Below are 12144 nucleotides of genomic sequence, written 5' to 3'. Positions count from 1 at the left end.
TTCTCCCCCGGGTAATGTGGCCACTCACCGTCTATGAGGTCCCAATAACAACAGTGGAGAAGATGGAGCGAACCATTACCTCATACGTGAAGAAATGGCTGGGTGTCCCACGATGCCTGAGTAACATCGGCCTGTATGGCAAAGGGGTCCTTGAACTACCTCTTACAAGTCTAACGGAGGAGTACAAGTGCTCTAAAGTAAGACTTCAGATGACATTGAAGGACTCCAAAGACCAGACCATTAGCAAGGCTGCACCTCTCCTACAAACTGGACGGAAATGGACATCATCCAAGGCTGTGCAGCAAGCAACATCAGCCCTGAGACACCAAGACATTGTGGGGAATATCCAGCATGGAAGAGGAGGCTTTGGCCTGGCAGCAAGCAAACCAACGTTCCATGAGGCAACAACATCTGAACGCAGGAAGCTGGTGGTCGAGGAGGTGCGCAGACAAGAGGAGACTGCAAGAAGTGCAAAGGCTGTCTCTCTTGCTAAACAAGGGCAATGGACGCGGTGGGAAGGCCTGGAGAGGAGAAAGATCAACTGGAGTGAGCTTTGGCAAATGGAGGCAAGCAACATCAGTTTCATCATAAGAGCTGTTTATGATGTGCTTCCATCACCAAAAAATCTACATCAATGGTATGGCGAGGACTCGACCTGCCCCCTCTGCCCAGCTCCAGCGACTCTCAGGCATATAATGACAGGTTGCAAGACCAGCCTCTCACAAGGCCGCTACACCTGGAGGCACAATCAGGTCCTCAAGAGCCTGGCTGCAGCACTTGAGACCAAGAGGAGTGCAACCAATTCATTACCTCCAAAAACAAGCAATCCCGTCAAAACAACAACATTCATCCGGGAGGGACAGAAAAGGCCCAAGTATCCTCCTACAAAGCCAGAAACTGGACACCTAGCCATGGCCCGGGACTGGAAGATGCTTGTCGATATTGGCCAGCAACTCATTTTTCCACCAGAGATTGCTTCTACCAACCTTAGGCCAGACATGGTACTCTGGTCCCCTTCACGAAAGGCTGTGTACATCATAGAGCTCACAGTCCCGTGGGAAAACTCGGTTGAAGAGGCCTACGAGCGTAAGAAACTTCGTTACACAGAGTTGGCAGCAGACGCAACTCAGCGTGGCTGGAATGCAAAGGTCTGGCCAGTTGAAGTGGGATGCAGAGGATTCGTGGCTTCTTCCATCATCAGGTTGCTGAAAGAACTTGGAATCCATGGACAGGCTCTGCGGCAGACCGTCAGAGCAGTTTCTCAAGCAGCTGAAAGAGGCAGCCAGTGGATCTGGATCAAACGGAAGGACCCTTGCTGGGCTATAACTTCATGACCCCCACCCCCACCTGAGAACCCAATTCAGATCCCTCCAACTTGAGGAGGGCATATGAGGTATGCGGTCAGCTGTATGGCTGGCTCAGGGAAGAGGACGCCCCTGCCTTGCATAGTCCCGTGGGACATCTTAATTGGGCATGGGACACAAGCTAAGGCTTGATTACCCTTTAGCTGGCCACCTTTGATGAGGGTGTTTAGTGATTAAAGGCCGAAACACCCACTGATTCGAAGGCACACTACTGAGGATGTGTCCCAAAATTGACATCTTACCCCAGTCTAAGAAATAAACCTCCCATGCCACTCTGTCAACATCACGGCAAATCTCATGTGAGTGCATTCCATCTATTGGCACAATGGACAGTTTTTAACATCTCGTCCCGTGTTTTATGATTCTTTGCATTCCTTTGGTTGAGATTACTCCACCCCAGCATTTCCAATCATTCTGCTGCTTTGAATATTGTTTTAATGGTTTAACGTTCATTACTACATTCTAATTTACTTTGAAGCGAGTGTTTGTACTGAAATTGAAATTCAACGCTTTGTATTCTTAGATCATTTTTTCAGAAATAATTGGTTGCTTATGTTTATTTTTGCAATTACATTTATTTTGAAATATTTACAATTATTTAGGATGGAAACAGTTGCTATTGGTGCCACAATTCAATTGTTTATTGACTTGCAAGTTATGAGATGCAACCACTTAGAAATAAACAAAACTACATTATTGTATACCATGCTGGATGGTGCATTAGAAATGACTTCATATATTTTTGATTTGAACATTCATATGAGCAATGACAGATAATTACAAACATGTCCTTATGCTGCCATCTAGAGGCCATCACATACATTCTCTAATCCTAGAGACAGTAGCCTAATGAATACCATTCTTTATTATAAACTGGGAGGGTCAAGCCCTGAATGCTGATTGGCTGACAGCCATGGTATTTCATACCCTATACCATGGGTATGAGAAAACATTTATTTTTGCTGCTTTAATTACGTTGGTAACCAGTTTATAATAGCAAAAGGAATCTCAGGGGTTTGTGATGTATGGCCAATGTACCACTGCTAAGGGCTGTGTCCAGGCATTTCGTTGTGCCTAACTAAGAACAGCCCTTAGCCGTGGTATATTGGCCATATACCACGCCTCCACGGGCCTTATTTCTTAAGATTATCACGTCATGAATGAAATGACATAATGGAATGCAGATGTAATCTGACAATTGTTTTTTAATTGCAACCAAGAATGCCAAGGACTGATCACCCCAATCCACAAAAGTGGAGACAAATTTGACCCCAATAACTACCGTGGAATATGTGTTAACAGTAACCTTGGGAAAATCCTCTGCATTATTATTAACAGCAGACTCGTACATTTCCTCAATGAAAACAATGTACTGAGCAAATGTCAAATTGGCTTTTTACCAAATTACCGTACAACAGACCATGTATTCACACTGCACACCCTAATTGACAACCAAACAAACCAAAACAAAGGCAAAGTCTTCTCATGCTTTGTTGATTTCAAAAAAGCCTTCGACTCAATCTGGCATGAGGGTCTGCTATACAAACTGATGGAAAGTGGTGTTGGGGGTAAAACATACGACATTATAAAATCCATGTACACAAACAACAAGTGTGCGGTTAAAATTGGCAAAAACACACACATTTCTTCACACAGGGTCGTGGGGTTAGACAGGGATGCAGCTTAAGCCCCACCCTCTTCAACATATATATCAACGAATTGGCACGGGCACTAGAAAAGTCTGCAGCACCCGGCCTCCCCCTGCTAGAATCCGAAGTCAAATGTCTGCTGTTTGCTGATGATCTGGTGCTTCTGTCACCAACCAAGGAGGGCCTACAGCAGCACCTAGATCTTATGCACAGATTCAGTCAGACCTGGGCCCTGACAGTAAATCTCAGTAAGACCAAAATAATGGTGTTCCAAAAAAGGTCCAGTCACCAGGACCACAAATACAAATTCCATCTAGACACTGTTGCCCTAGAGCACACAAAAAACTATACATACCTTGGCCTAAACATCAGCGCCACAGGTAACTTCCACAAAGCTGTGAACGATCTGAGAGACAAGGCAAGAAGGGCATTCTATGCCATCAAAAGAAACATAAATTTCAACATACCAATTAGGATTTGGCTAAAAATACTTGAATCAGTCATAGAGCCCATTGCCCTTTATGGTTGTGAGGTCTGGGGTCCGCTCACCAACCAAGACTTCACAAAATGGGACAAACACCAAATTGAGACTGCACGCAGAATTCTGCAAAAATATCCTCCGTGTACAACGTAAAACACCAAATAATGCATGCAGAGCAGAATTAGGCCGATACCCGCTAATTATCAAAATCCAGAAAAGAGCCGTTAAATTCTACAACCACCTAAAAGGAAGCGATTCACAAACCTTCCATAACAAAGCCATCACCTACAGAGAGATGAACCTGGAGAAGAGTCCCTAAGCAAGCTGGTCCTGGGGCTCTGTTCACAAACACAAACACACCCTACAGAGCCCCAGGACAACAGCACAATTAGACCCAACCAAATCATGAGAAAACAAAAAGATAATTACTTAACACATTGGAAAGAATTAACAAAAAAACAGAGCAAACTAGAATGCTATTTGGCCCTACACAGAGAGTACACAGCGGCAGAATACCTGACCACTGTGACTGACCCAAAATTAAGGAAAGCTTTGACTATGTACAGACTCAGTGAGCATAGCCTTGCTATTGAGAAAGGCCGCCGTAGGCAGACATGGCTCTCAAGAGAAGACAGGCTATGTGCTCACTGCCCACAAAATGAGGTGGAAACTGAGCTGCACTTCCTAACCTCCTGCCCAATGTATGACCATATTAGAGAGACATATTTCCCCCAGATTACACAGATCCACAAAGAATTCGAAAACAAATCCAATTTTGAAAAACTCCCATATCTTTTGGGTGAAATTCCACAGTGTGCTATCACAGCAGCAATATTTGTGACCTGTTGCCACGAGAAAAGGGCAACCAGTGAAGAACAAACACCATTGTAAATACAACCCATATTTATGCTTATTCATTTTATCTTATGTCCTTTAACTATTTGTACATTGTATATTTATATATAATATGACATTTGTAATGTCTTTACTGTTTTGAAACTTCTGTATGTGTAATGTTTACTGTTAATTTTTGTTGTTTTTCACTTTATATATTCACTTTGTATGTTGTCTACCTCACTTGCTTTGGCAATGTTAACACATGTTTCCCATGCCAATAAAGCCCTTGAATTGAATTGAAATTGAATTGAATGCAGAACATTTACAACAAACACACTGCGTTTGACAGTTCTGGGTGTTGGGTGAAAGACGAGCTCCGCCTATTTGTTCTACGTCAGAAGATATAGGAAGAAGCCTAGCTTCGCTGTTCAGAAACCTACAGCATCAAATCATCATACGTATTTGCCTTGACTGGTGACGTTTGCTACATTTGACATTCAATTAATTGAATGGCAACGACGGATACTGTACAGTCGAACCAATATTTTAAACCAACCTGTGCCGCTTCATGCAACTGTAAAGGATATCGCGATGTAAGGGAAGCCAGCACACAAACCGACACCAAAGTACAAGGTGAGACTACTGCGAATGTTTTTACTGTTCGATATAATATTGCTACTCACACGGAATAATGAGCTTTGAGGCATACTAAAAATAAAGACGTAATTGTGTCACCGTCTAGGCTTTTATTAGTTTGAACCCACACGTCTGTAACCTACCTAGTAACTGTCGAGAAACGTTCAAACGTGATCATCAACTGTCTGACGTCACCCCATTTAAGATTTTTAAATGTAATTTTAATTAACAAATATCAACAAACAAAAGAGGAATAGTCACATGCAAACAAGCATACAAACAAACTATTTACATTGCCAGGAATCCTAAACAAACAAATCATATTGTTTTTCATTTTAGTTAGAGTAGTGCCATGTTGTTTAAACTAATTTATAAAGTGAAAAAAGTTAGGTTTTGAACTAGACCATTTGTGAATATGACATTTACCTAGTATTATTAGCAGTTGAATTAAATATACTACATCTTTATCTATGTCAGAATTTCTGAAATGAATCATATCAAAACCATTACAACAGGTCCTATTTTTTTTGTAACAATTTTGTCACCCCATTGAAGTTGAAACATAAATGGCATTGGTTTCGGGGTAGTGACGTTCCAAGGTTCATGTTACTGGTTCTGCAAAAAAGTCTTGAGCATTATGGCACCGGACAGGTAAGCTGGGCTTGCTCTGTAATAGTAGGGTTGCTGGATCAGGCATCCGTTTGGTTGTTCTCCCCTATGAATGCCAGAGTCACATACATGTTTTGAAGAGAAATGTACTGGCCAACAGTTTCACATTCTATGTCAGTGCTCCAAAGTTGCAATGGGAAGAGGAAGCAAATGTCTGCCCAATGTTTGCTTTAACCTAAATAATTTCTTTGAGCTCAATGTGTTATCACTTGGGAGCAGCAAAGATCTAGTGGACAAAAAACTCACTTGCCTTCCCTGTTTGTAATCCTGTTTTTCTATGGTGTGTTTTTAGGTCATGGACCCAGGCTGTCCAAGTTTAACCTCTTCACCCTGCTGAGTTTATGGATGGAACTTTTCCCCAAGGAGGAACCAGAAGACATAAACCAGAATGACTTTGTAAGTTTGACCTACAGTGCATTCAGAATGTATTTAGACCCCTTCCCCTTTTCCACATTTTGTTGTTACAGCCTTTCCCCCTCATCAATCTACACACAATACCCCATAATAACAAAGTGAAAACAGGCTAAGAATTTTTGCAAATGTATAAAAATAAAATAAAAAACATGCCTGATTTACATAAGTATTCAGACCCTTTGCTGTGAAATTGAAATTGAGCTCAGGTGCATCCTGTTTCCATTGATCATCCTTGAGATGTTTCTACAACTTGATTGGAATCTATCTGTGGTAAATTCAATTGATTGGACATGATTTGGAAAAGTACACACCTGTCTATATAAGGTCTCACAGTTGACCGTGCATGTCAGAGCAAAAACCCAAGACATTAGGTCAAAGGAATTGTCCATAGAGCTCAGAGACAGGATTGTGTCCAGGCACAGATCTGTGGAAGGGTACCAAAACATTTCTGCAGCATTAAAGGTCCCCAAGAACACAGTGGCCTCCATCATTCTTTAATATATATATATATTACCTTTATTTAACTAGGCAAGTCAGTTAAGAACAAATTCTTATTCTCAATGACGGCCTAGGAACAGTGGGTTAACTGCCTTGTTCAGGGGCAGAATTATTATTTTTTTACCTTGTCAGCTGGATTCGATCTTGTGACCTTTCGGTTACTAGTCCAACGCTCTAACCTGCCGCCCCATTCTTAAATGGAAGAAGTTGGGAATCACCAAGAATCTTCCTAGAGCTGGCCGCTCGGCTAAACTGAGCAATTGGGGTATAAGGGCATTGGCCAGGGAGGTGATCAAGAACCCGATGGTCACTCTGGCAGAGCTCCAGAGTTCCTTTGTGGAGATGGGAGAACCTTCCAGAAGGACAAGCATCTCATCACCATCTCATCAGCACTCCATCAATCAGGCCTTTATGGTAGAGAGGCCAGGTGGAAGCCACTCTTCAGTAAAAGGCACATGACAGCCCACTTGGAGTTTGCCGAAAGGCACCTAAAGGACTCTCAGACCATGATAAACAAGATTTTCTGGTCTGATAAAACCAAGACTGAATTCTTTGGCCTGAATGCAAAGCATCATGTCTGGTTGAAACCTGGCACCATCCCTACGGTGTACAGTTGATCTGCAGAGAGGAATGTGAGAAACTCCCCAAATACAGGTGTGCCAAGCTTGTAGCGTCATACCCAAGAAGAACTGAGGCTGTAATTGCTGTCAAAGGTGCTTCTACAAAGGTCTGAAAACTTATGTAAATGTGATATTTCAGTTTTTTATTTTTAATACATTTGCAAACATTTCTAAAAACCTGCTTTTGCTTTGTCTTCATGGGGTATTGTGTGTAGATTGATGAAGAACATTTATTTAAAAAACAATTTTAGAATAAGGCTGTAATGTGGAAAAAGTCAAGGGGTCTTAATACTTTCCGAATGCACTGTGTAGCGGCCATTACATATTGTTGTTAGAACGTTGGGCCAGTAACCCCAAGGTCGCTAGTTTGAATACCTGAGCCAACAAGGTGAATAATCTGTTGATGTGCCCTTGAGCAAGGCACTTAATCCTAATTTTCTCCAGGCGCTGTACTACTATGGCTGACCCTGTAAAACAACACATTTCACTGCACCTATCAGGTGTATGTGTCAATTTTTTTATATTTTTTTTATAGATAACATGCAATAAATTACCATATTGAGCATCATCAATTATATGATATGCATCATCACTTTTCTCCCTTATCTCCTGTCTGTTTCTGTGTGTCAGACGCGGGGTACAGGCCTGGTGGTGGTTCGGGACCAGAGGGTGGTGGGTCTCCACTGCTCCGGTCCAGAGCTCCATGTGGGGCAGGTAGCTGTGATCAGACACGGGCCCAGGCTGGCTGCCTCAGACCTCTACTTCTCTAGGAGACCCTGCGCTACCTGCCTCAAGATGCTTATCAATGGTGAGGAGATATATATATATATATATATCACACACACACACACACACACAGAGATCACTTGTAAAGTCTTGTCTCTTGTCTGTCATCTCCAGCTGGGGTGAGCCGCATCTCCTTCTGGCCTGGTGACCCTGAGATGAGTCTGCTAGCGGTCAGGCCTAATGGGACGGACTCCATTTCCCAGGAGGCCATGCGGGACGCCATTGCGTCCGAGAATCTGAAGTCCAACAGCCGGCCCCACATTAGTGTGGTGGTACAGCCCGTGGCCCCTGGCCTGCAGCAGTTTGTGGAGGAGACCTCCAGGGGGTGTGACTTCATGGAGAGGGTGTCGGGGGACGACCCCGAATTGGACGCTGGGGACTTCTACAGGAAGCAGAGGAGACGGAACCTGGACACTTTCTCTGAAGAGTTCCTAATCCCACACGAACAGTGCCACCGTGACATTCTCACCAAAATAGGTCTGTAGTACAATCATTCAACCATACTTGTTAGCAAGCTTTTGTTCACCGGCTAGCTGTATTTGGGCTATATTGGCTAACTCAAGATGGGTAGGTTTGAGGATCTCCTTTGCTCAAGAGGCCACGTGCCACGCCATCTGTTGTTTAGATACTGTTAAATGAATGGTAAACATACTGTTTATAGATGAGGATTTGACACTGTCTTGCTACAGGTCTGGAGAACTTCTGCACGGAGCCGTACTTCTCCAACCTGCGTCAGAACATGAGGGAGCTGGTCGGGGTTCTGGCTTCAGTAGCTGCTAGTGTGCCTCTTCTCCAGCATGGATTCTACAAGAAGGACTCCCAGCCTGCAACCTCAGAGCAGCCCCAGCCTCAGGGAGTGTCCCAGGAGATTGCCAGACACTGCATCGTACAGGCCAGACTGTTGGCCTACAGAACAGGTATCTGAAATATCTGTTTAGTAGTCTATATACTAGCCAGATTACTCATTCAAACTAGGAACTCATTTTGTAAAGGTGACATGTCACCACATTTTGTGGGGAATCGCATAAAGGAGTTCCAAGTAATAAAAATAAAAAAATGCAGGAGAGAAGACTAATTGTTATGACGAGACTATTGTTATGACATAACGTCCCATGGTTGACTGCATATTTGTTGGAGAGATGTGTTGCCCTGGGGGGGTATCGGGTGTCCGATGAACAGAAAGTATCCCAAAATGCATTCTAGTTTCATTAGTGGTTAGCGACAGCAGCTATGAAAAGGAGTTCTCTGATTGGTTGGTCAGCCGATCACTCAAGAAATGAAGATTTTATTTTTTGAAAGGGTTTATTATATGTTCTTGTTTTAAGGCTAACAGGACAAGCTGTGATGGGTGGTTCAACCTGTCTGAAGGTTTAAACAGTTGGAACGTGTCTGACTGTTACTTGTTTGTTGCTATTCCAGAGGACCCTAAGGTTGGGGTTGGTGCTGTCATTTGGGCAGAAGGGAAATCCGTGAGTAAACCATTATTGTATTTTCTAAGCTCATAACTATACATTAATATTATGTATTTTTTTCTCTGTAATATAATGGCAAAAATAAAGTGGAAAGGCAGGTAACAAAGATTTCAATGTGAAAAATGAATAACACATTCCCTGTGTTCTGTGCTCATCTGTTTTAGGGTGGTTGTGATGGCACGGGGCGGCTGTACCTGGTGGGTTGTGGGTACAACGCCTACCCAGTGGGCTCAGAGTACGGACAGTACCCCCAGATGGACACCAAACAGCAGGACCGCCAGAAGAGGAAGTACCGCTACATCATCCACGCTGAGCAGAACGCACTCACCTTCAGGTCAGGAGGAGAGGGAAGACATGGTCCCCATCTCAATACTCCTAAGTGACTTCCTCCCCTTATATCCACCCTTCATCTCCACTGATATGAGAGGACAGGGTACAGATGTAGGAGCTTAATTGCAGCAACAGGAAATGTGGATTATAATTAATGGACATTTTTGTAAGTTTTGATACATTTTTCGTAAGGTATTGACATTTTTAAAATGGAATTGGCAAACTTCAGAAGCCCTTTTAAACCTTAAATACACATACACATTTGACATTTCCTGCATTGCAGAAATGAAGATTCTACATCTGTACATGAAGGAAATACAGGGAATGGGTACATGGGTATATCTGCTCTCGACCTGTCCAGTCCTTACAGGTCAGCGGAGATGGCAGAGAGGATGCAAGGAGAGGAAGCAAGGAGGTACGTCCGAGAAGTCGGACCAGGGGGCAGGAATTAGTAGCTGGGCATGAGGATTTATGACGTAAATAAATGTGATTGACTGTCGTTTCTAGGAGTGAAGAGATCCGTGAGGAGGAGAACACCATGCTGTTTGTGACTAAGTGTCCGTGTGATGAGTGTGTCCCTCTGATCCGAGGAGCTGGGATCAAGCAGATCTACACCACTGACCTGGACAGCGGCAAAGACAAGGGAGACATCTCCTACCTCAGATTCCACGGCCTCCAAGGAGTCCTGAAGTTCATTGTGAGTACCTACATTGATTGACGGATGAATAGTTTTTTTTATGGGTGTAGAAGCATCTCAATAGTCTATTCCTCTCATATTTTCTTAATCTGTACTGATGAGGGGAAAACCTGGATGGATTCCTCGTAGATGTTTTCCATTCAGCTTTTACCTATCCTTGTGTTTTCCTCGTTAGGCTACTGAGGTATACTTATAATAGTGCTTTCTACAGATGCAATTTTTTTAGTGTTTACATGTTTTCGTCACAGTGGCAGAAGTCCTCTCTAGCCAGGAGAGCCGCTGAACATGCTGGTCTTCATCTAGCCAGTGAGTTGTCCTTCTCTGTACCATTTAGTTAGCATGACATTTGTCACTTTGTAGAGAGTCATGTCTTCTCCTTCTCTACTAAATTCAGCAAAAAAAGTAAAGTCCCTTTTTCAGGACCCTGTCTTTCAAAGATAATTCGTAAAAATCCAACTAACTTCACAGATCTTCATTGTAAAGGGTTTAAAGACGGTTTCCCATGCTTGTTCAATTAATGAACATGCACCCGTGGAACGGTCATTAAGACACTAACAGGGACACATTATTCCATTTGTTAGTCACATGTCTGTGGAACTTGTTCAGTCTATGTCCGTTGTTGAATCTTATGTTCATACAAATATTTACACATGTTAAGTTTGCTGAAAATAAACGCAGTTGACAGTGAGAGGATGTTTTCTTTTTTTGTTGAATTTATATTGCCATTCGCGCAAATGTAATGTGCATGTCGCCACCTAATCACCACAATACAGATGATGGATCAGCCCTTCTAACCGTCTCTGATTTGACTCTGCAATGTGTCCCACCTCTGACCATGTCTTGTTATGATTACAGATGGATGTGAGGTGAAGCATGGGAGACAGCCTGAACAGGCCCTTCAATCCAATAAGAGGTTACGGTCGGCAACAAATCCAGACCTTTCCCCTGTTTGTTGAACAATGGTACCTGTATCTTTCAGTCTGGTTTCACCAGGCTACGGTCCCCAGGCTCTTGTTGGCATTGGAAACGTTTAATTTATCCAATCGCATATTGATCAGTGATTCAAGTAAGGAAGGATGCATTTTAACTTCTTGGCGCACCCATCCCGTTAGCGGGATCATTTTCGTCAACATCCGCTCAATTGCAGAGCGCCAAATTCAAATTAAATTACTAAAAATATTAAATTTTCATGAAATCACAAGTGCAATATAGCAAAACACAGCTTAGCTTGTTGTTAATCCACCTGGCATGTCAGATTTCAAAAAGCTTTACGGCAAAAGCTATCCAAGCATTTATGTTAGCACATCTCTCTCTCAGCAGACAAAACATTACAAACAGCTAGCAGCAAAGTAGATTGGTCACAAAAGTCAGAAAAGCAATAAAATGAATTGCTTACCTTTGATCTTTGGATGTTTGCACTCACGAGACTCCCAGTTACACAATAAATGTTCCTTTTGTTCCATAAAGATTATTTTTATATCCAAAATACTTCAATTTGGTTGGCACGTTATGTTCAGAAATCCACAGGCTCGAGTGGTTACGACGGGGCAGACGAAAATTCCAAATAGTATCTGTAAAGTACGTAGAAACATGTCAAACGTTTTTTATAATCAAGCCTTGTTTTTACAATAAATAATCAATATTTCAACCGGATCATAGCTTTTTCAATAGGAGAGAGAGAAAGTCTGCTC

The 12144-nt window shown here is 42.7% G+C and overlaps 1 protein-coding gene across 1 annotated transcript; it reads left to right on the top strand.

The window, feature by feature from the left end:
• The first annotated feature begins 4711 nt into the window (after positions 1–4711).
• LOC115120220 (cytidine and dCMP deaminase domain-containing protein 1-like) lies at positions 4712–12106 on the top strand. Its single transcript, XM_029649132.2, has 10 exons — positions 4712–4964; positions 5929–6032; positions 7799–7976; positions 8069–8431; positions 8644–8871; positions 9374–9423; positions 9591–9760; positions 10264–10453; positions 10702–10759; positions 11309–12106. The coding sequence occupies exons 1-10, from the start codon at positions 4841–4843 to the stop codon at positions 11407–11409; spliced, it is 1566 nt and encodes a 521-aa protein (XP_029504992.1). The 5' UTR covers positions 4712–4840; the 3' UTR covers positions 11410–12106.
• Positions 12107–12144: the final 38 nt, after the last annotated feature.

This window comes from Oncorhynchus nerka, linkage group LG5 (assembly GCF_034236695.1).
Source record: "Oncorhynchus nerka isolate Pitt River linkage group LG5, Oner_Uvic_2.0, whole genome shotgun sequence".
In the NCBI taxonomy this organism is placed as follows: Eukaryota; Metazoa; Chordata; class Actinopteri; order Salmoniformes; family Salmonidae; genus Oncorhynchus; species Oncorhynchus nerka.
The sequence above is the reverse complement of the archived record's forward strand: the minus strand, read 5'-3'. Positions and strand labels throughout refer to the sequence as shown.

What these genes read in the sequence shown, in the direction of transcription:
- LOC115120220 (XM_029649132.2), top strand. Translation starts at nt 4,841, where the DNA reads ATGGCAACGACGGATACTGTACAGTCGAACCAATATTTTAAACCAACC. An exon ending in CCTCAAGATGCTTATCAATG is followed by an intron (nt 7,977 to 8,068) that starts GTGAGGAGATAT and finishes TGTCATCTCCAG; the next exon opens with CTGGGGTGAGCCGCATCTCC. An exon ending in CAGAACGCACTCACCTTCAG is followed by an intron (nt 9,761 to 10,263) that starts GTCAGGAGGAGA and finishes TGTCGTTTCTAG; the next exon opens with GAGTGAAGAGATCCGTGAGG.